Genomic DNA, 23,281 nt, shown 5'->3' with positions numbered 1-23,281 from the left:
AAATAAATAGAGATAGATGGATGGACTGACTGGATGGGTGGATGGATGGATAGATGGATAGATAGATAGATAGATAGATAGATAGATAGATAGATAGATAGATAGATAGATAGATAGATAGATAGATAGATAGATAGTCAGTCAGATAGTCAGTCCTGGAAGAGCCAACTGTGCCTACCCCGATATAGATGAATGAAAATTTGCTATCCAGAGTCACGAAGGTAAGTGGCTCTATAAGTTTCCTTACAGGACCACTTAAAGCCAGCTTAGCAAGGGGTGCGAAGGTCACACAGGGGTCCCAGGCTGAAACCCACTGGCCAGCTTAAACCCTTCCGTTGACCGGTCAAGGCCACCAGGATCCTGAGAAAAATTGAATTGCAACCATCGTTTTTTTATCTTAGGATTGGATTTATTTGCTCTGGGCGTTGAATGTGGGGGGGCCCTCCGGGGTCTGGGATGACGGGGTCTCCTCGGGGGTGGCTCACTGCTCCGCCAGTTTTTCACACACCCATTTCACTGGGGCCCTGCAGGGGGCCTCCCTCCACAGACCGTCTCGGTACATCATGGTGCAAAGCAGAGTGTCATCGGGCAGTTCATTCGGTTCGTTGGGCCGCCAGTCTCTGGAAGGGGGGAAGCAGGAGACGGTGGGTCAGCCCAGGGGTGGGAGGGAGACCTCCCCTTCTGTCACTGGGGAAGGGGCAGCTCAGCCGAGCATCTTGGGAGGCAAAATTGGGAATGGTCCCCCGAGATCATCTAGTCCACTCCAACCCCAACGTGCAGTCGTTTCCTAGCCTAGGGAATGGGGTGCAAATTGGCTTGTTTGTGCTGCAGTAGATGCCGTATTTGGGTCAGTTGAGCAAAAACTGGTTAATGAGCCCTGGGTTATAACCAGGGGAAAGGGCACCACTCGGAGATCAGGATTCGACCAATTGGGGAAAAAAGACTACTAGGAGTGTGGTGCAACGGGACGGCCCACATCCACATGAAAATGTCCACGTGGGCTTTGGGCAGAAGGAGGGACCACCGTCCCTGTCATTATGGCATGCTGGCTGGGGAATTCTGGGAGTTGAAGTCCAGACATCTTAAATAAGAGAATTCTGGGTACTGAAGTCCAGGCACCTTAAAGGGAATTCTGGGAACTGAAGTTCAGCGATATTGAATGGATTGATGGGTGGGTGGATGGATGGATAGAGATGACAGATGATAGATAGATAGATAGACAGACAGACAGACAGACAGACAGACAGACAGACATGATAGATAGAATGATAGATGGATGGATAGATGGATGATGGATGGATAGATAGATAGACAGACAGACAGACAGACAGACAGACAGACAGACAGACAGACAGACAGATAGATAGATAGATAGATAGATAGATAGATGATGGATGGATATATACATACATACATACATACATACATACATACATACATACATACATACATACAAACATAGATAGATTGATAGATAGATAGATAGATAGATAGTTAGATAGACAGACAGACAGACAGACAGACAGACAGACAGACAGACAGATAGATGTTTGTTGTGAGCCGCCCTGAGTCCACAGAGAGGGGTGGCATACAAATCCAATAAATAAATAAATAATAAATAATAATAATAAAAAAGAGATAGACAGACAGACTGACAGATGATAGAGAGATGAAAGAGAAGATAGATGATAGATGTAGATAGACAGATAGAGACAAATAGATGATAGAGAAAGGGAGGGAGAGAGAAACATCTGATGAATGAATGTTTGCCGTCCAGAGTTATGAAGTTAAGTGGCCCTATAGGTTTCCTTACAGGGCCGCTTAAAGTCATCTTAGCATGGGGTGCAAAGGTCACACAGGGGTCCCATGCTGGAACCCACCGTCCAACTTTGGCCCTTCCGGTGACCAATCAAAGCCGCCTGCCGTGCCAGGGTCTCGAACAAAAAGTGAATTGCAACCATCGTTTTTTGTCTTACGTTTGGATTTATTTGCTCCGGGCATTAAGCAGGAGGGGCTTTTGGGGTCTGTGATGACAGGATCTCCTTGGGGGTGGCTTATTGCTCCTCTGGCTTTTCACATATCCATTTTAATCGGGACACGCAAGGGACCTCGTTCCACAAACCCTCCCAGTACATCAGGGTGCAAAGAATGTTCTCATCGATCCTTTCGTTCACTTCATGGAACCGCCAGTCGCTGGAAGTGGGGGAAGCGGGAGATGGTGGGTCAGCCCAGGGGTGGGGGGAGACCCCTCCTTCTGTCGCTAGTGAAGGGGCAGTTAAGGGCATGGTATTAAATAAGGGGATTCTGGGAAAGTGAAGCCTGCGCGCCTTAAAGTAGACGAGGTTGAGAAACCTTGCAGCCAGAGAATAACCAGAACCCATGAGGCACAGCTGTCTTGTCCAGGGTAGCGTGGGCCCCAGGATCCACAGGATCTAACCATGTACTTCCTGCTTGCACAACAGGATCCGTCCTACATCACTGGATCGGCCACTCAACCCCCACATCCATGCCACGCACATTTAGAGGGCCTCCCCCGGGACTCCCCCGCCTTTGGAATCCCCAGGAATGAAGCTCACCCACTTTCTGTTTCCAGGAGTCCATTAGGGCAGGGGGGGGGCTTCCAGTCCAGGTGGGCCAAAAAATTGACCTTCCCGTCAAGGAGGATGAGTGTGCAAGTGTCCGAGTGTGGGACCACAAAGGCGAACCGCTAACCCTGAATGGCAGCTGGAAGAACCGGGTGGCAGAACCCTGGTTTGTGTGGGGCTGGGGGAAGAGATCCTCGGAAGGGGGGGAGACTCACATCCTGCGCACGGTGTATGGGGTCCCGTCGTCCCACCTCCACTCCTCGTTCTTGTACTTCAGGCCGATCCAAACGTTGTTTCCTTTGACGAGCCGTGACAGAAACCCCTAGGCCGAGAGGACAGAAACAGAGCAGGAATGAGCAGGACAGAGTCGGGAGGGACCTTGGAGGTCATCTAGTCCAACCCCCCACCCAAGCAGGGGACCCCACACCTTTTTGACAGATGGCAGTCTTGAAAGCCTCCCTGGAGGAAGCTCCCACAACTTCCAAAGGCAACGTCTGTTGCATTGCTTGATTGTTCACAAAATTTCTCCTTATTTCTCCTTGGTCAGCTTCCATCCATTACTCGTACTGGTGCCTTGGAAAACAGCCTGGCCCCCTCCTCTCTGGGGCAGCCCCTCAAGTCTGTCCCACAGAGTTGGCCTTCTTCGGGTCCCATCGACTAAACAATGTCGTTTGGCGGGCCCCAGGGGAAGAGCCTTCTCTGTGGCAGCCCCGGCCCTCTGGAACCAACTCCCCCCATAGATTAGAACTGCCCCCACCCTCCCTGTCTTTCACAAACTACTCAAGACTCACTTATGCCGCCAGGCATGGGGGAGTTAAGATATTCCTTCCCCCTAGGCCATTACAAGTTATGCATGGTATGTCTGTGTCTATGTTTGGTTTTATAATAAGGGTTTTTAGTTGTTTTATTATTGGATTGTTACATATTGTTTTTATCATTGTTGTTAGCCACCCCGAGTCTACGGAGAGGTTAGACTATCCATGCCCAGTTCCTGCAACCTTTCCTCATATATGTTATAGTCTCCAGTCCACTGATCCATCCTCGTTGCTCTCTTCTGCACTTTCTCTAGAGTTTTAATTTCTTTTTTATAGTGTGGTGACCAAAACTGAATGCAGGACTCTAGGTGTGGTCTAACTAAGGCTTTCTAGAGTGGTATTAGTACCTTCCTAGTCCTAGATTGCATCCCTCTATTAATGCAACTCTGGATTGTATTGGACTTTTTGGCCGCTGCCGTACATTGCTGGCTCTTATTTAGTTGGTTGTCCACCAAATCTCCAAGGTCCCTCTCGCAATCGCTGTGTGGTTGCGCCCAGTTTATATGTATATCTTTGGTTTCTCTTACCTACATGTAGGATTTTAGTTTTGTCTGCATTCAATTTCATTTTAGTTGGTTGGGCCTAGTCTTCAAGTGAGTCAAGATCCATCTGGATCCTGTGCTCTTGGGTATTGGCTACTCCTGCTATAATAATAATAATAATAATAATAATAATAATAATAATAATAATAATAACAACAACAACAACAACAATAATAATAATTTATTAGATTTGTATGCCGCCCCTCTCCGAAGACTCAGGGCGGCTCACAACAACAATAAAAACAATATTATACTGGCACAAATCTAATATTAAAAAAACCTAAAAACCCTATCATAATTAAAAACCAAACAGCCCATACATACCAAACATAAATTATAATAAGCCTGGGGGAAAGGTGTCTCAAATCCCCCATGCCTGGCAGTATAGGTGGGTCTTAAGTAGTTTACGGAAGACAAGGAGGGTGGGAGCAGTTCTAATCTCCGGGGGGAGTTGATTCCAGAGGGCCGGGGCCGCCACAGAGAAGGCTCTTCCCCTGGGGCCCGCTTGGTGTCATCTGCAAATTTAGTAAGTTCCCTTTCTATTCCCTCATCTAAGTTGTTTATGAATATATTAGAGGGGTGTAGGTCTGGGATGGAACTTTGTGGTACCTTGCTGCTTACTTCTCTCCATGTGGACTTGGACCCATTGAGGATTAATTGAGTACAGTTAGTTGGCCAGTTGAAGATCCATTTGAAACATAGAAACATAGAAGACTGACGGCAGAAAAAGACCTCCTGGTCCATCTCGTCTGCCCTTATACTATTTCCTGTGTTTTATCTTAGGATGGATCTATGTTTATCCCAGGCATGTTTCAATTCAGTTACTGTGGATTTACCAACCACGTCTGCTGGGAGTTTGTTCCAAGGATCTACTACTCTTTCAGTCAAATAATATTTTCTCATGTTGCCTTTGATCTTTCCCCCAACTAACCTCAGATTGTGCCCCCTTGTTCTTGTGTTCACTTTCCTATTAAAAACACTTCCCTCCTGGACCTTATTTAACCCTTTAACATATTTAAATGTTTCGATCCTGTCCCCCCTTTTCCTTCTGTCCTCCAGACTATACAGATTGAGTTGAAGTCTTTCCTGATACGTTTTATACTTAAGACCTTCCACCATTCTTGTAGCCCATCTTTGGACGTGTTCAATTTTGTCAATATCTTTTTGTAGGTGAGGTCTCCAGAACTGAACACAGTATTATTCCAAATGTGGTCTCACCAGCGCTCTATATAAGGGGATCACAATCTCCCTCTTCCTGCTTGTTATACCTCTAGCTATGCAGCCAAGCATCCTACTTGCTTTTCCTACTGCCCGACCACACTGGTCACCCATATTGAGACTGTCAGAAATCACTACCCCTAAATCCTTCTCTTCTGAAGTTTTTGCTAACACAGAACTGCCAATGCAATACTCAGATTGAGGATTCCTTTTCCCCAAGTGCATTATCTTACATTTGGAAACATTAAACTGCAGTTTCCATTGCTTTGACCATTTATCTAGTAAAGCTAAATCATTTACCATATTACAGACCCCTCCAGGAATATCAACCCTATTGCACACTTTAGAGTCATCGGCAAATAGACAAACTTTCCCTACCAAATCTTCCCCTATGTCACTCACAAAGATAATAAAAAGAATAGGACCCAGAACAGACCCTTGTGGCACACCGCTTGTAAACTGACTCTGCTCAGAATACTCGCCATTAACAATAACTCTCTGATGTCTACGCTTCAGCCAGCTGCAAATCCATTGAACTATCCATTTGGTTGCGTAGCTATCTATCCCACTTTTTTCTAGCTTACGGAGAAATAGGTTGTGGTCTACTTTGTCAAATGCTTTGCTAAAGCCCGAGTAGATTATTGTCCACTGTGTTTCACTGGACTATTAATTGGGTCACTGTGTTGAAGAATGAAATTATAACTGATTGTATCCCTCCATCTCAGCCTTCTTCCGGTCTGGCAGCCTTTGACTATCCCTCTTCAATGGACAGAGAAATGGAAACACTGACCTTCTCTAGGTATTTGGTAATGACTACCAGGTGTGCGTTCTTCTCTTTGCAGTCCTCTTTGGCTTCAGTCCAGGTATTTGTGGCAGAGGACAACCAGTAGCAGCTCCGGTCAAACAGGTGCCAACCTCTGGGGCAGCAGCCACTCGACTGACCTTGGAGAAGAGAGGAGGGACAAGAGAAGGGGCACCCTTTTATGGCTGGCCCAAGGAACACCCCTATGCCCAGGGGTAGGGGACAGGGATGCCGCAGGAAGCCGATGCCAGCAGTGGGCAGCCAATCAGCAATACAGGCAGTCTTCGGATTACAACATTATTTTAGTGACTGTTCAAAGCTGTGACGGCACTGAAACAAGGGACTCAAGGACTGTGTTCCCCACTTACGACGGTGGCAACCTCCCCATGGTCGAAATTCAGATGCTTGGCCCAGTGGCTCATGTTTACAATGGCTGCAGTATCCCTAGGTCACGTGATTGTGTTTTGCAACCTTCTGACAAAGAAAGTTAACGGGGAAGCCGGATTCGTTTAACGACCATGTTACTAATTTAACAACGGCAGTGATTTACTTAACAACCATGGTCCTAAAGTAGAACGAGACTCACATAGCAAATGTTTCACTTAACAATGGGAATTTTAAGTTCAACTGTGGTCGTAAGTGCAATCAAGAGATTGGGAGGATGCTGGGCTGGGAATGTCCCACAGCCGTCACCCCCCACACACACACCTAGCACTCCCCCCCCCAAAGACCCTGCTCACCTTTCCGCTTGTGTTTTGTGTCTTCCAAATCACAATTCAGTTTCTGGAGAGTGGTTTGAAGTTTGCTGATCTGATCCAGGAACTGGGATTTCACTGGAAGTGGAGAAGGGGAAGGTTGCTGGTTGGTCTTGACTCCCACCGAGCGAGGGTCTCCCCTGAATGCGGAATACCTCCCCTTCCCCCAAATTTACCTTCCTTGCCTTCTTCGGTGAGGTTTTTTACCATCTGGTCAACTTTTAGGAGAGTTTTCAAATTGCTGGTCTCTGGAAAAGACGTCGAGAAATCGGAGCAATATTTCTCAAAATTACAGTGTTGGAAGAGAGTTGGACTTCAATTCCCAGAATTCTCCAGCCTCGCTCCAACCCAGGCCACTTTAAGCCTTGTGGACTTCCACTCCCAGAACTCCTCAGACAACATGGCTTCCTGGGGAACCCTGGGAGTTGAAGTCCACTAGTCTTAAAGTGGCAAAGGTCAGAGACTCCCAGGTTAGAGCGCTAAACATCTACGGAAAACCGAACTCCGGAAAGTGATTCTGCAAATTGCCCCCACCTCCACGCAATGGACCCCCACTCCCAGAGATTTGCAGGAGATTTTCACCCCCAAAGTCTGGGGTAGTGCGACTCACCCTTTTGTTCCAGAGCAGCTAACTCCACGGCCAAGGTGCGATTGCTGCTTTTCACATCTTCCTTCATCTTCTGCAAAGTTGTGGAGTAGCTGCGTCCTGCGGAGAGGAAGCAGGTGTCTGGCTGACCTCCTCGAACCCGTGTCTGGGCCTCCACGCCACACTCTTTCCCTGGGCTTGACATCCTTCCTGCATCCCTTTGCAAGGGATTGCTCAATTTTGGGCCCCTTCCAACCATTCCTTTGTGCATGGCTTTTTCATTTTGTGCTGTACACTGTGTTTTGTGGAAAACGCGTGCAATTGCCAGCCGGTCTTCTCCACCCAGCCAGACCAGAGCCGGGCTCCAGTTACATTTTGCTACCAGTGCGCATCTGTGCACACACGCATGTCCCACCATGTGACTTCACTTCCATGCATGCTCAGGTTGACATTACAGGTAATATAGGTAATGATGACATTACATTGTGCTTTGGACAAGGATAAAGGTCAGCAGTGGAGGAGGGGTTATTTTGACACAGATTAAATTAAATTAAAAGAAGGTTTTTCTACTTTCTCAAAACAATCGGTCGCATGGCCCCCTTCATGGCGTGGACAGGCACAGGTGGCATCACCTTCCATCAATCAGCTGTGAAGATATCCTTGGGTCTCAAGAGAAAATATCTTGCTTTGGCTAGAAATTCCTCTCTATCTCTAACACCCCCCCCCCCCGTTCCATCCGTCAGCTCCTATGGCAATTATGAGGGTCACTCAGAAAGTAATGTACCACATTTGTTTTCTTCAACAATTATTTATTGAAACTTACACACAAGAAAGAACTATGTTTTGAACTTAGAGTTTTGAAATTTTATAAGTTAGAATTTAATAGTTTAAAAAAGGTTTACAGTAGAATAAATTTAGACATGCTATTTGCTATATTATATGTTTTTGAATAAGTATTTTACAAAGTAATTAATTAACATAGAGTCAAATTTAATAAATATCTAATATAAATGTATATTATTTTTCTATTGATCTGACTATAGTTAGGTTTTAATTTTTTGTAGTAGTTAGACTTCTAAGATAAGCGGAGCAATGGCAGCTCCTTGAGTGTTCAATGTTGTGTGTCTTTGTTTGTCCTTTTAAAAAAATTCAATAAAAATATTTCAAAAAAAAGAGAGAAGGAACTATGTTTCTTCTACACTCCCTATTTTTCCCACATAATTTCCATCCCGTTCTATGGCCTTCCTCCAGAGAGACACAAGGGCATATAGGCCCTGTTGGTACCACTCCTTGTTCTGGTCATGAAGCCATTTCTGCACTGTGCAAATCACCTCTAATGGCCTCACACCCTCTGTGCCCAGCGACTAACCGTACTTCTGTTGACTGCAGATTCCCCACAAACTGCACACAAACGTTTGTGAATGTTCCCAACAGTTTCTTTCTCCGCAGTGAGAAATTCAATGACAACACGCTTCTTGTAACGTACATCCCTTACAGGCATTTTGAAACATGGCTGCAGCTGCTCTACCCATCTGAAGAAACGCAAAATTTACAGACGCACTCCTGACCATTCAAATAATCTATACCTAAAGTTTCAGATTCGTACCATTACTGTAGGCTCAGAAAAAAAAATGTGCATTGATTTCTAGGTGACCTTCGTACATCATCACTGGGCTCCTATTGGTCAAGACCACACTGTTAGGAACCCACCACTGAACCAGACCCTGCAGAAATCATGGTTTCCTGTCATAGAAACATCTTCCCATGTCTCTTGCAGCTAGTGGCTAAAGCCCCCAAGAAGACATTTCTGTGGACTTTGTAGAGGACTACTGGAAATCTCAGGAAACACGGTGGTCTTGGTTGCCACTGGCTTCTTTTCCAAACATGCCACATCCCAGAATCCCTTCGGCACGTTCTGTAGCTAAACTGTGTGTGTACCACATATACTGACTGCATGGTGAGTTGATGGTGGGGCCACACTTGGAGTCCTGTGTACAGTTCTGGTCCCCGCACCTCAAGGAGGCTAGAATGGAACTGGAAAAGGTGCAAAAAAAAGGGCCACAAGAATGACCAAGGAATGGAGCCCCTCCCTTATGAAACCAGGTTGCAAGGCCTCGGTCTCTTCAGCCTTGAAAGACGGTGTTTAAGGGGAGACTTGATCGAAGGGAATAAAATCCTGCATGGGATGGAAAAGGTGGATAGAGAAATATTCTTTTCTCTATCACACAATATGAGGACGAGGGGCCCCTCCCTAAAGCTCACAGGTGAGAAAGTGAGGACAAATAAAAGGGAAATATTTCTTCACCCAGAGGGTCCTTGGTTGATGGGATTCCCTTCCAGAAGTGGTCGTGATAGGTGTCAGCCTGGAGAGCTTCAAGGCAGGATTAGACAGATTCATGGATGCCAAGTGTATCCATGGTGGTTATTGAAACGGATGTCCAAGTGCCGCCTCTATGTTGGTTGAGGCAGACAGAATTCCCTTGAGAACCATTTGTTGGGGGTCAAGGGAAAGGGAGGGTCTTGCCTTCTCTTTCTGCTCAAGATCCCCATGGACAATTGATGGGCCACTGTGACACAGAATTCTAGACTCAATGGACCCATTCAGCAGGGCTCTTCTTAGGTTCTTATGCTGCTCCCAAGCAGATCATCTCAAGACTACAGAGTTCAATTCACCTCTCTAAGACTTATATCCTCCCATCACCCCCAGACCAATGGAGGCTGTGAGTGAGTGAATGGTGTTAGGTTAACTACCAGCACGACACATTTCCTACTCACCTATGAAGCCGAGGACAGCAAGGGAAAGGGTAACCACAGCCAGAAGTCCCATCATGATGAGGATGCCCCGACGGCCAGAGCAAACGCCTTTTCGCCAGGAGTCCTGGTGGGAAAAGCCCCCCATGGCGGCAGGAGATTGACAAGAACCAAAGGTCTCTGTTGAATCTTGGCCAACCGCTTCCAATTGTATCACACTCTGGTCTTTTGTGTATGAGAGAGAATGACCTAAGAACACCTGTTGGAAGAGAACACTCCAGTAGATAGGTGCAAAATAAAGAAGGATCTTGACCAACTTGAACAATGGCCCCTATCTAACAAAATGAAATTCAAGGGTGAAAAAGTCAGGCTCTACATTTAGGCAAGAAAAACAAAATGCACAGGTAGAGTATAGGTGGTACCTTGCTCAACAGTAGTAACTGTGAGAGGGACCTTGGAGTCCGAGTGGACAACCATTGAAATAGGAGCCAGCCGTGTGCAGCAGCTGCCAAAAAAGCCAACACAGTTCTAGGCTGCATCAACAGAGGGAGAGAATCAAAATCCCGTGAAGTGTTAATACCACTTTATAAGGTCACACTTGGAATCTTGCATTCAGTTATGGTCGCCACGATGCAAAAAGGATGTTGAGCCTCTAGAAAGAGTCCAGAGAAGAGCCACAAAGAGGATTAAGTGACTGGAGACTCAAACATATGAAGAACAGTTGCAGGAACTGGGCATGGCTGGTTTAATGGAAAAAAGGACCAGAGAGACATGATAGCATCCTTCCAATATCTCAGGGGTTGCCACCAAGAAGAGGGAGTCAACCTATTCTCCAAAGCACCTGAGGGCAGGACAAGAAGCAATGAATGAAAACTAAACAAGGATAGAAGCAACCTAGAACTAAGGAGAAATTTCCTGACAGTTAGAACAATTAATCTATGGAACAGCTTGCCTCCAGAAAACATAGAAACATAGAAACATAGAACTTGTGAATGCTCCAACACTGGAACTTTAAAAGAAGATGTTGGATAACCATCTGTCTGAAGTGGTGTAAAGTTTCCTGCCTAAGCAGGGGGTTGGACTAGAAGACCTCCAAGGTCCCTTCCGACTATGTTGTTGTTGTTATTACACGCAATGCTCAATGTACCCAATGGCCGGATAAAACTCCCATTCAGGGATGAAATGCTACCGGTTTAGCAGCACGAGGCTTTGCCCACCCACATGGTTTTTGCCATTTTCTTGTTTTTAACTCTTCTCACATGCACAAAAGCCTTTGCACATGTACATGTGAAGAGGGTGAAAACGTGCATGCGATGGTGGCCCGTGTACATGCTCCTCTGAAGTGGTAGGGAAAGTAAGTAGATTTCTCCGCCGCTCCCCATACACTGCCTCCCGTGGAGATTAAGCAGGCAAACATCTGGCAACTCCAAATCTCAACCAACAAATGCTCTGTGCTACACATTGGCAAAAAGAAAACACCAAATACAAGCTGAACAAACAAGACCTTGCAGACCACCCTCACTCCCTTAAAGACCTTGGAATACTCCTATTAAATGACCAAAGTGCCAAAGTCCACTGCAAAGTCCAAAAAGGCTTCAAGAGTTGTTAACCTAATCCTATGTAGCTTCTGCTCCGGTAACCTCACACTACTAACCAGAGCCTACAAAACCTTCGCCAGACCAATCCTTGAATACAGCTCATCTGTCTGGAACCCACACCGCATTTCGGACATAAAAACTCTAGAAAACATCCAGAGATACTTTATGAGAAGAGCCCTCCACTCCTCCACTCGCAACAGAAGACCCTACGCAACGAGGCTCACAATCCTAGGTTTAGAAAGCTTAGAGCTACATTGCCTTAAACACGACCTTAGCATAGCTCATGAGATCATCTGCTACAACGTCCTTTCTGTCAACAACTACTTCAGCTTCAGCCACAACAACACATGAGCACACAACAGATACAAACTCAAAGTGAACTCAGGAAATACGACTTTAGTAACCGAGGAGTTGATGCCCGGAACTCACTACCGGACTCTGTAGTATCACCACCTCACCCCCAACATTTTCCCCTTTGACTGTCCACTGTTGACCTCTCCTGATTCCTCAGAGGTCAGTAAGGGGCATGCATAAGTGCACCAGTGTGCCATCCATCCCCTGTCCTAATGTTTCTCTCTTACTAATATCATGCATATAAACATTATTATATCTCTGTATACTACCAATACGTACTTGACAAAATAAATAAACAACAATTAACCAGTGGAGCACAAGTTGCCTTCAAAAGTTGTGGGTGCTCCATCACTGAAGTTTTCAAGAAGGGATCGGATTTGTCTGAAATGGTATCAGGTGTCCTACTTAAGCAGGGGATTGGACTAGAAGACCTCCAAGGTCCCTTCCAATTCTCTTATTATTCTGTTAAGGTAACGAAGGAGTTGTGACACAATCGGAGTCGGGCTAGAATCTTCTCTCTGGCCCTTTTGGGGTTTTCGGGGTGGGGAGCGCATGGAAAATAAATTGCCTTCCATTGAGGACCTGTAGACTGCACGAGTCAAAAAGAGGGCAGGGAAAATATTGACTGACCCCTCGCATCCTGGACACAAACTGTTTCAATTCCTACCCTCAAAACGTCGCTACAGAGCCCTGCACACCAAGACAACTAGACACAAGGACAGTTTTTCCCCGAACACCATCACTCTGCTGAACAAATAATTCCCTCAACACTGTCAAAGTATTCACCAAGTCTGCATTATTATTACCACTAGGTTTTTTCTCATCATTCCTATCACCCACCTCCTTCCACTTATGACTGCATGACTGTCACTTGTTGCTTGTATTCTTAATATTTTTATTAATATTGTTTCCCAATTGCTTACTTGACCCCTATGACAATCATTAAGTATTGTCCCTCATGATTCCTGACAAATGTATATTTTCTTTTATGTACACTGAGAGCAAATTCCTTGGGTGTCCAATTATACTTGGCCAATAAAGAATTCTATTATCTTCTATTCTATTCTGTCCTATTCAATTCCATTCCATTCTAGACAAATGTCTCTTTTATTTTTATTATTATTATTATTGTTATTATTGTTATTATTATTCATTAGATTTATATGCCGCCCTTCTCTGAAGACTCGGGGCGGCTCACAACAGCAATAAAAGCAATATAGCAGTGGAACAAATCTAATATTAAAAAACATATAAAACCCTATCATTATTTAAAAACCCAAGCAGCACATTCATACCAAACATAAAACAAAGTATAAAAGAGCCTGGGGAAAAGGTGTCTCAAGTCCCCCAAGCCTGGCGGTAGAAGTGAGTCTTGAGTAGTTTAGTGCACTGAGAGCATCTGCACCAAAGACAAATTCCATTTTTGTCCAATCACACTTGGCCAATAAAAACAATTCTAGTATTTTGTTATTGTTCTATTATTAAATGAAATATTTGGCTTTTAATTGCCTTTTTTTACCTTTTTTCTGAGGATTTCTAGAGCCGGAGCTGTGGCTCAACCGTCTCTCTCTCTCTGTTGCCACCGTCACCAGAATACCCCACGCCAGCGATCTTTGGACTGTCAACACCGTCCCTCTGCCAGGGTCAAAAACTTCAGGGCTTTCTAAAACTATAGCCGCGGCCTGGCTTGGAAGCAAACTGCCCTGTGGAGCTGGGGGTTTCCGACAGGGTGGAGGGCGTCACGGTGGAGTTTATTTTCCCTTTCCTTATTCATTTACAATTTGTCTTTATTACTCTTTAATCAACATCTCAAGGTGGCAAATGTAGCTAATAAATAGGTTTTTATTTCTAAAACACAGACATAAACAGTAAGACAAACAAAACACTAAAAAAAGGAAAAAATACTCCTTTTCCCCCTAATACGAGGGTCGCCCAGAAAGTAATGCACCACTTTTGTCCCCTCAGCCTAGAGTAATGGTAGGAATGCAAAACTTTAGATATACATTATTTGAACTGTCAGGAGTGCGTGTGTAAATTCTGCCTTTCTTCAGGCAGATAGCGTAGCTGCAGCCGTGTTTCGAAATTGTGTCTGTAAGGGATGTAAGTTACATGCAGTGTGTCGTCATTGAATTTCTCACTGAGGAGAAAGAAACTGTTGGGAACATTCACAAACGTTTGTGTGCAGTTTATGGAGAATCTGCAGTCGACAGAAGTACGGTTAGTCGCTGGGCACAGAGGGTGTGATGCCATTAGAGGCGATTCACACAGTGCAGAAATGGCTTTGTGACCAGAACAAGGAGGGGTACCAACAGGGCATACACGCCCTTGTGTCTCTCTGGAGGAAGGCCATAGAACGGGGTGGACATTACGTGGGAAAATAGGGAGTGTAGAAGAAGCATCCTTCTTTCTTGTGTGTAAGTTTCATTGATTGGTGCAAAGTCACCCCAGATGAAATGTGGGTCCCTCTGAGATCTCTGATTTGGGTATTTCGTTAGTGACGTTGTGTGATCCAATAAGGTAATGAGATGAAGAAGGAGAAGGAAGAAGAAGGAAAAATAAGGAGGAAGGAGGAGGAAGAGACTGAGATGGGGAAGAAGGAGGAGGAAGAAAAAGAAGAGGAGGAGGAGGGGGCGACTGAGATGAAGGAAGAGGAGGAGGAAGAGGGAACTGACACAAAGAAGAAGAGGAGGAGACTGACACAAGGAGGAAGAAGAGGAGGAAGGGACTGTCATGAAGGAGGAGGAAGAGGAGGAGACAAAAAAGAAAGAAGAGGAGGAGGAGGAGAAGGAGACAGACAAGAAGGAGGAAGAAGGAAAAGGATGAAGAAGAGAAGGAGGAGACTGAGACAAAGAAGAAGGAAGGAGGAGGAGGAAGAAGAGGGGGAGGAGGAAGGGACGGACATAGAGGAGGAAGAGGAGGAGGAGGAGACTGAGACAAAGAAGGAAGAATGAGGAGGAAGGGACTGAGATGGAGGAGGAGGAGGAGGAGGAGACAAGGAAGGAGGAGGAGGAAGAAGAGGAGGAAGGGACTGGCACAAAGAAGGAGGAGGAAGAAGAGGAGGAGGAGACTGAGACAAAGAAGAAGGAAGAGGAAGAAGAGGAGGAGGAGGAGACAGACAAAGAAGGAGGAGGAGGAAGGGACTGACTTGAAGGAAAAGGAAGAAGAACTGGAGGAGGAGGAGACTGAGATGAAGGAGGAGGAAGAGGAAGAAGAGAAGGATGGAGAGACTGGGGTTCACCCTCCTGAGTTATTGTCTGAAATACTAGTAGGGCCCCTGATGGCAAAACTAGGGCACAGGGGGCACACAGAGCCATATCTTAGCGCACACAAGGGCATCGCCCTATGTCAGTTCCTATGCGCACTGGCCAGCTGAGTTTCAGCCTTCTGGAGGGCAGCGCAGGAAGCAAAAAACGCGCTGAAATCTTGTGAAAGGACAGATGTGCGAGAGACATGTCAGCAATTGTTTTACCTTCCTCATGAGATTTTGCTTCTGCGCATGTGCGCGAAGCAAAAATATGGGGGAAAGATAATGGCGTCCATAGGACTGGCACCATAACGGCTGGGTGCAATTTGCGTAATTTCTGCTACTCATGCGCCATCCCCTACCATGTTGGTAGCCACTGCTCCTCAGGCTTCAGGAAAGCCTTCTGAATCCTGGGGAGGGCGAAAAAACAGCCCAATGGGCTTACCAGATGTCTGGAGGCTTCAGTGAGGCCTGCGCCCAGGGATGGGCTGGAACGGTGGCACGGAAGCAAAGAAAACAGCAATTTTTGTTGCCAGAAGGGGACATCCGCGCGCAACATCTATCTCACTGCAGCGCCAAGAGCGGTAGCTGGGCCCAGTGGCAAAAGCGGCCTGCCTGAGCTCCGGCCACGTGGCCTGCTCTCTGCTCTCCCACGCCGCAGGAGCTCGTGGCCACCAGCTTACCCCCCATCTTCTCCTAGCCCCTGCAGGAGGTTATGGACCAGAGCAAGCCGAGTGGGGTAGCAGAACGGGCAGTGGGCGGGCCACTTGTGGGACAAGTAGCGGTGAGCGGGAGAGTGGCAGTGGTCACCTACCTTATTTCAGCTTCTTTCTGGGCCTTTTTGCCACAAGTGCAGAAGTTAAAAAGCGGAAATCCTGCACTGACCCATTTCGGTAGCGCTTGGAAAGTTGGCCCGCCCCACCTGCACGCATGTGCATGGTGGAAGCGGAGGGGCAGGTTGCGTGCGCATGCACGGGGTGGGGGCATTTGCCCACCCTTTTGGCACCCAAGCAAAAAAAAAGAAAGGTTCGCAATTACTGGTATAGGGTCTGGTATAGGCTGGACTAGATAATCTCCACGGTCCCTTTCAGCTCAACTCTATTCTAGAGTGGGGGTGGGGATGGACTAGATGACCTCCACGGTCCCTTCCAGCTTTATTATGTTCTAGATCCGTGATGGCGAACCTATGGCACACCTGCGACAGGTGGCACGCGGAGCAATATCTGCTGGCACGCGAGCCATTGCCCTAGCTCAGCTCCACGACGCATGTGGACACCTGTCAGCTGATTTTAAGCGCACACGGAGGCTCTGGGGGGGGCGTTTTTTGCCCTCTCCAAGCTCCATGAAAGCCTCTGGAGCCTGGGAAGGGTGAAAAATGGGCCCACCAGGCCCTCTGGAAGCCAGGAAATGGACGATCCTGGGCCTGTGGAGGGGTATTGTTGAGTTTGGGCAGGCACACGGGTGCAATAGTGCACATGTGCATCATTTCAAGACCCGAGGAAAAAAAGGTTTGTCCTCACTATTGTAGATCCTAGAGACCTTGGCCGTGCGTCTCTGACCCAACCCCTAACCCCCAACACTTCTCCCTTAGACTCTCCACAATTGACCTCTCCAGATTCCTAAGAGGTCAGTAAGGGGCGTGCATAAGTGCACTGGTGTGCCTTTCGTCCCCTGTCCAATTGTCTTTCCTTTCTTTCACCTATCATATATATTCTCTTCCTGTCATATTTCCTCTCCTCTAAGTTCACTTTTACCCTTATATATATTACCACATGTCTTTTTCTTCCTATGTATTTGTGTATTGGACAAATGAATAAATAAATAAAATAAAATCACGACCAGACCGAGTGGAGAAATGGAGGCGGCTGCTTTAAAAGAAGCTTTATTGTTTTTTTAAAAAAACAACACCATGAGGGACCTTGAATGTTTTTGCAGCTTTTCAGCCCCCCACCTCCGGGTTCCAGGTGCGAGAGACAGGCTGCCGGAACTTTCCAAGGCTTTGCACGAGACCGTTGCGATGGCCGGGGTCTGGCAGAAGCCCCTCCAGACGCGTGTCGCTCTCAGCCCCACCGATTGTCCGACACACACAAAGACATTGCCGCATGCGCCGAGGGTAGCCACTCACGGGAGCTGGGCCTGGCTGTGGGCCGCTTCAGATGCGCAGCTCCATCTCGCACACCCAGGAGAAGGTGCGGGAGCAGACGTTGTCGTTCCAAAGGCCGTCCTGCATGATCTGGGCGCAGTCTTCTCCACCCCCACTGCCATGGCCGTACCAGTGGTCTGGCTGGCCTTCATCCCAGTCCCTAAAATGGGGGAAGGAAGGAAGAAGAAAATGGAGGGAGGGAGGCAGGAAGGAAGGAGAGAAAAGACAAGGATAGCGGGAGAGAGGAGATGTGTGGATGAAGGAAGGAAGGAAAATAAAAGGAAGCAAGAAAGGAAGAAGGAAGGAAGAGAAAGAAAGAAAAAGAAAGGAGAAAAAGAACGGAGGAAGGGAGGCAGGAAGGGAGGAGAGAAGAGGGAAGGAGAGAGAGGGCAGGAAGGAAAGTAAAAGGAAGCAAGAGAGGAAGGAAGGAGAGAAAGGAAGGAAGGAAGGAAGGAGAAAAAGGTAGGAAGGAAGAAGAGAGGGAGAGGGAGGGAGGAGATGTGAGTGAGAAGGAAGGAAAATAAAAAGAAGCAAGAGAGGAAGGAAAGAAAAAAGGAAGGATGGAAGGAAGGAGAAAAAGGAGGGAGGAAGGAAGGAGAGAAAGGAGGGAGGAAGGAAGGAGAAAAGGGAGGGAGAGAGAGGGAGGGAGGGAGGAGATGTGAGGGAGGAAGGAAAATAAAAGCAAGGAAGCAAGATAGAAGGAAGGAAAGAAAGAAAAGGAAGGAAGGAAGGAGAGAAAAGGGAAGGAGAGAGGGAGATGGAAGGAAGGAAAATAAAAGGAAGCAAGAGAGGAAGAAGGGAGAGAAAGGAAGGAAGGAAGGAGAAAAAGGAGGCAGGAAGGAAGGAGAGAAAAGGGAAGGAGAGAGGGAGAGGGAGAGAGGAAATATGAGGGAGAAGGATGGAAAATAAAAGGAAGCAAGAGAGGAAGGAAGGAAGGAAAACTAAAATGAATTACATTCAATATCTCCTGCCACTTCAAAGCAACCATCTCCAACCTGATCTCCCGCAACACCCATCGTCCCCAGCCAATCACTCTTTCCCCTGCTTTGACCTCCCCTCCATTTGATCTTTCCAAAATCTATACTTAGGCCAGCCAGCCACGGCATCCTCGCAGGGGCCCTTCCCAGCCAAGCCAGGTGGGGGCAGCCAGGAAAGCTCCCCAGGGATAAACCCAATGGGGGCAGAGTCCAAACATCTAAGCCTGGACGCTTCCTGGAGATATTTTCCCCCCACTGTTTCTCCCTGTGGCATAAGTAAGTAAATAAGTTAATAAATGACGCTGAATAAACTCCATACTGGCGACAGGGAACAGTATCGGGCCAGTAAATTACTTATCCCCATTCAGTTGCCCTTCAGCTCCACCCAATGCAAGCAATTATGGGGTCCTTCAGTGATGATGATGATGATGATAAAATATAATCTCTTGATAAAAATGGGGGGACGACTTTAATTCCCTTTGGGGGGCAGAGAGCCAACGGTCAACTGGACTCACTTTTGGTCAACAGTGTAGGATGATCCGTCCACCCACTTCCAGTCCCCGCTGGAGTCGGTCAAGCCAATCCAGGTATTACTTCCCTTTCTGTAGGTCTTCACAAAGGCCTGGCGTGAGAAAACACAAATGACTGACCGCCACAACTGAGCCCTGAATCTCCGTTGCTCAGTGAGACAGCTGATAAGTTCATCTTGCCCCATTTTATGACCTTTTGTTAAGGGACACGTCATGAACATGGTTGTGAAGTGAACTTGGCCAGAAGGTGGCAAAAGGGGGTCTGACCACCCCTGGGGAGGGTGGGGCTGTCATAAGTCAGAGCCAATGGCCGAATGTCCGAATATGGGATCATGTAGCTGTAAGGATGCGGTCGTTAAGAATGAGGAACGGTCGTAAGTCATTCTTTCCATTGTCGCTTTGAACGGTCACTTAGTGAATCATGGTAAGTTGAGGACTGGATGTAAGAGCAGAACAGGGCAAAGCTGGTGCAGGAGGAAGGGCTTCCTGCTGGAGACCCAAGGGATTGCCCACCCCACTTACTTTCTCATCGGCGGAGTTGAGGATCACCAGGTGGGCTTTCTTCTCTTCGCAGTCTTCTTTGGCCCCCTGCCAGGTGTTTCTGGACCAGGTGGTCCAGTAGCAGCTGTTGCGAAAGGTCAGCCAGCCTTTGGGGCAGCAGCCACTTTTGCTCCCTAGGGGAAGGTTGGGGGGGGGAGAGAAAAGATCGGGGCGTCAGAGCGAAAAAAAGAGGTTGAGACTTTTGGGGACAGTGCAGAGAAGAGCAACCAAGGGGATCAAAGGTCTGGAGGCTGAAACATATGAAGAACGGACGCAAGATTTGGGTTTGGCCAAATTTGTATTGCTACTCCTTCCGAAAAAAGTTGTTTCAGCCCTAAGTCTTTGCAGGCTTGTTTTCATTGCTACTCTGTCGGAGAAAGTTTTTTTCAAGCCCTAACCAGGGAATAAAACAATGCGCTGAAGCTGCCCAGAGCAAGGGGTGCTGGCCAGATGAATTTCCCTCCCCCAAAACTGAGGCGCATCTTATACTCCAAAAAATATGGTAGTTACTTTAAGAATTAAGAGCTGCCTCCTTAAGAGATTGCATTGTGGGGAATGTAGTCCATGACACGTGACCACCTCTGTGTGCCATGATTGGCCATTGAGTTTCTCTGACTGGGGGGTAGAACAAGCCCACCCATTGAGAATTACACCAAAAAAACCCATGCCTTCTGAATATGGGGACTAACCCAGGGGTGGATTTCTCCAGGTTCGGATTGAATTACCTGAACAGGTAGCAACCCACTGGCGACATCACTTAAGTGGATTGGTCGGTGTCGGTCCTTGCATGCCACCATGCTGTATTTGTTGTTGTTGTTCAGGTACTTGAAAAAGGCCTCCGTCAGGCCCTGACCAGCTGTGTTTCGGGCTGATTCCAGCTATTGACTATGCACGGAAGCTAAATTGCACGAGGGGCCACTCATCTTCGGTGCTACCGGTGCAGCCCCCCAAGGCCATTGCGGTTGGGCGCACATCCGACATGCATGTCATGTGAGGATGCTTGTGCGAGCAAGATTTCTGCAATTTTCAAAAAACCCACCAAAAATCGCCAAAGTCTTGCTCGCATGAGCATTCTCGCACAAGAATTCACTTGCTGCTCATGCACAGAAGCAAAATCTTGTGCACATGTGTGCATGCATCGGGGATGTGTACCTGCATGCTCATCCCAGAATTTCCTATTGGGGTGGAGCTGGCCCCACTGGAACCGGTGGGGGAATGGAAGCAGGAACCTATCTCTGGACAAATCTACTGTATTTTCACAAATGGGTCAGATTATGAAGAAGAGCTGAGAGGCCCAGTAGTCAGCAGTGCTACTCACGAGTAAACCTCCTGAGTAACCATTCATGCCTCCTAGAGGCCCTGCAAACCCTAGCATGAAGAGAAGAATAGTTGAGAAAGAGATGAAAGGAAAGAAGGAAGAAGAGAGGAGAAAAGAGAAGGGGGAGAGGAGAGGAGAGAAGAAATGCAGAAGGAAATAATAAAAGAAAGAAAACTTGGGTCTCTAATTTTTACCGTTGCTTTTCATTTCCATAATTTCGCAGCGCAAAGCTCTGGAATTCTGCTCCAGGGTGTCCACCTGTGTCTGGTACAGTTTAATCGCTGGAAGAAGAAGAGCAAGAAGAGTAGAAAGAAGCTTTACCTAAACACACACAAAACACAAACACACACACGTGGTACTGTATTAAACGGGCTACCAACCCCTCCCCCACCCTGACGAATCTAATTTAGAGGTTGTGGGCTTTCATAAACCTCAACAGTTTCCTTCATCCGGGCATGCTGGCTGGGGAATGCTAGGAGAGTTCTTGAGAATTCTGGGAGTCATAGTCCACCCATGTTCCAGTGGCCACGTTTGAAAATCACTGTCTTAATCCATGGTTCCGAAACACCCACTAATGATTCGGAAGCAGGTGCTTTAATGAGAAGCTGTGACAGCCACAGCTCCCTTCATTGGTGCTTGGAAAGGGTGGGCAGATGGAGGGGATTAAATTGGGGTGGGGAGAAAGAAAGGGAGGGCCAGGCAGGGCAGACGGGTAGCTGCAGCTGCCATGTGAGCTGACTCATGAAAGCAGCTGCCTGAGTAGAGAGGGCATGGCCAAGTCACAGCGCTATGGGTGTCTCCCGTGATCCGTGGGGAACTCCGAATCCCAGCTCTTTGGAGACCTGGAAGCAGATTGGAACCAGATCAGATACACCTTGGAGGGATGTTGAAGAAAGGATGCAACAGTTGCTGGTCTGGGGGGGGGCTTGCAATCCCCCCAGGGAGCCAGCCCCTCCCCTCAGCCAGTAGCTGTGAAAGGCGACTCTGTCACCACTAACTAGGACGGCCACAATCCGAGCAATTGAAATGGAGAGACTGTGGATTGTGTGGGTGACTGGATCTGAGCGTTTGTGCTGGAGAGAGGGGAAGAAGCGCTGAAGGGGGGGCCGGCAAGGCAGCCGCAGCTGCTAGGAAAGATGGCTGATGAAAGCAGCTGCCTCTTGATCGAAATTGCTAGACTTCTCTCCCCAAAACCTCCTGAGGTTGACAACGGTGTTTGTGCCCCCTTTCTCTTGCCAGGGATTTTGACAACAATGGGCCTCCCTTATTCCTCTGTAGGGACCCCAAGCCCCACCCCCACTCACAACTGCACCCCAGCCGGAAGGAGGCTTTTTCCGGGATGAAAAATGCTGACCTTTCAACAGCGTATTGTTCTCCTGTTGCAAACTTTTCTCCAGCTCATCCAGTTTCAACTCGGTGCCTCCCCCTTAAAGAGGACAAGAAGAAGACCCCAGTCAGAATGTTGCCCGAAGGATGGGGATGGGGGAGAGAAGGGGGGGCTTGCATGCTGCTTTTCGCCCCCTCTGGCTCCTTACTTTTGGCCTTGATGTCAGTGACCCCCTGCTGGGTTGCCTGGGAAATATTCTTCACGCCCTTCTGGGTCCCTCGGAGACCTTTGGTGAATTGAACCCCTGGAATAGAGAGGGGGAGGGAGGAAGCAGAGCCGAGGGGGAGGGCAACCCATCACTTTTATGTCCCACTGTTCTGCTCTCTATCCCTACAACACCTGAAACACAGCCACCGCCTGGATTTTTTGCCATTTTTTGCTTTCAGCTTCACACATGGACCAATCCACCTTTCTCTTCTTCTTCTTCTTTCCCACTTTCAATTATGTCTGAAATTACGGGCTCAATTACAGTTGTAAATCGAGGACTACCTGAAGATGGGATTGGACTAGATGACGTGCAACAGCCCTCTAGTTTTCGCCTATTCCTACCAGACCCCAAAACTCAGGTTAAAACAAACAACACCGTGGTTGCCTGGATCTGTAGCCATCCATCAGCTTTGTGTTTCACATGGATCAATCCACCTTTATTGATTGATTGATTGATTGATTGATTGATTGATTGATTTGATTTGATTTGATTTGTATGCCGCCCCTCTCCATAGACTCGGGGCGGCTCACAACACAATAAAACAGTTCATGACAAATCTAATAATTTACAATTTAAAATATTTTTTTAAAAACCCATTATTAAGCAGACATACATACAAACATACCATACATACATTGTATAGGCCCGGGGGAGATGTCTCAGTTCCCCCATGCCTGACAACAAAGGTGGGTTTTGAGGAGTTTGCGAAAGGCAAGGAGGGTAGGGGCAGTTCTAATCTCTGTGGGGAACTGGTTCCAGAGAGTCGGGGCCGCCACAGAGAAGGCTCTTCCCCTGGGGCCTGCCAAACGACATTGTTTAGTTGACGGGACCCGGAGAAGACCCACTCTGTGGGACCTAACCGGCCGCTGGGTTTATCTTCTTCATTTCCCGTTTTCAGTCATGACTGAAACTACAGGCTCAAATTACA

The 23,281-nt window shown here is 47.3% G+C and overlaps 2 protein-coding genes across 8 annotated transcripts in view; both read right to left on the bottom strand.

Moving 5' to 3' along the window:
• Positions 1-387: 387 nt before the first annotated feature.
• On the bottom strand, positions 388-13,648 carry LOC139175952 (asialoglycoprotein receptor 1-like). 2 transcript variants are annotated; one of them, XR_011560592.1, is made up of 9 exons: positions 13,526-13,648; positions 10,079-10,313; positions 7,328-7,423; positions 6,894-6,965; positions 6,703-6,795; positions 5,951-6,102; positions 2,801-2,907; positions 1,977-2,193; positions 388-620 (listed from the first exon to the last, which is right to left on the bottom strand). XR_011560592.1 is itself a non-coding variant. In XM_070767368.1 (8 exons), the coding sequence occupies exons 2-8, from the start codon at positions 10,200-10,202 to the stop codon at positions 482-484; spliced, it is 783 nt and encodes a 260-aa protein (XP_070623469.1). In that variant the 5' UTR covers positions 10,203-10,313; positions 13,526-13,607; the 3' UTR covers positions 388-481. The 2 variants fall into 2 exon arrangements, 1 of the variants encoding a protein (XP_070623469.1); XM_070767368.1 differs by lacking the exon at positions 1,977-2,193 and having other exon boundaries at positions 13,526-13,607.
• A 3,466-nt stretch (positions 13,649-17,114) lies between these two features.
• The window catches only part of LOC139175949 (asialoglycoprotein receptor 1-like), a 579,489-nt gene continuing 573,322 nt past the window's right edge, over positions 17,115-23,281 (bottom strand). For all 6 annotated transcript variants that reach the window (XM_070767361.1, XM_070767363.1, XM_070767364.1 and 3 more), the window contains 6 exons: positions 22,294-22,389; positions 22,113-22,184; positions 20,953-21,039; positions 19,423-19,574; positions 18,886-18,992; positions 17,115-17,553 (listed from right to left, as the gene is read on the bottom strand). In XM_070767361.1, the coding sequence (XP_070623462.1) occupies positions 17,403-17,553; positions 18,886-18,992; positions 19,423-19,574; positions 20,953-21,039; positions 22,113-22,184; positions 22,294-22,389 (665 nt within the window). In that variant the 3' untranslated portion in view covers positions 17,115-17,402. The remainder of the gene's footprint in view (positions 17,554-18,885; positions 18,993-19,422; positions 19,575-20,952; positions 21,040-22,112; positions 22,185-22,293; positions 22,390-23,281) is intronic.

The sequence above is a fragment of the Erythrolamprus reginae genome, chromosome Z (assembly GCF_031021105.1).
Source record: "Erythrolamprus reginae isolate rEryReg1 chromosome Z, rEryReg1.hap1, whole genome shotgun sequence".
Classification (NCBI taxonomy): domain Eukaryota; kingdom Metazoa; phylum Chordata; class Lepidosauria; order Squamata; family Dipsadidae; genus Erythrolamprus; species Erythrolamprus reginae.
This window is presented reverse-complemented; position numbering and strand designations above follow the sequence as displayed.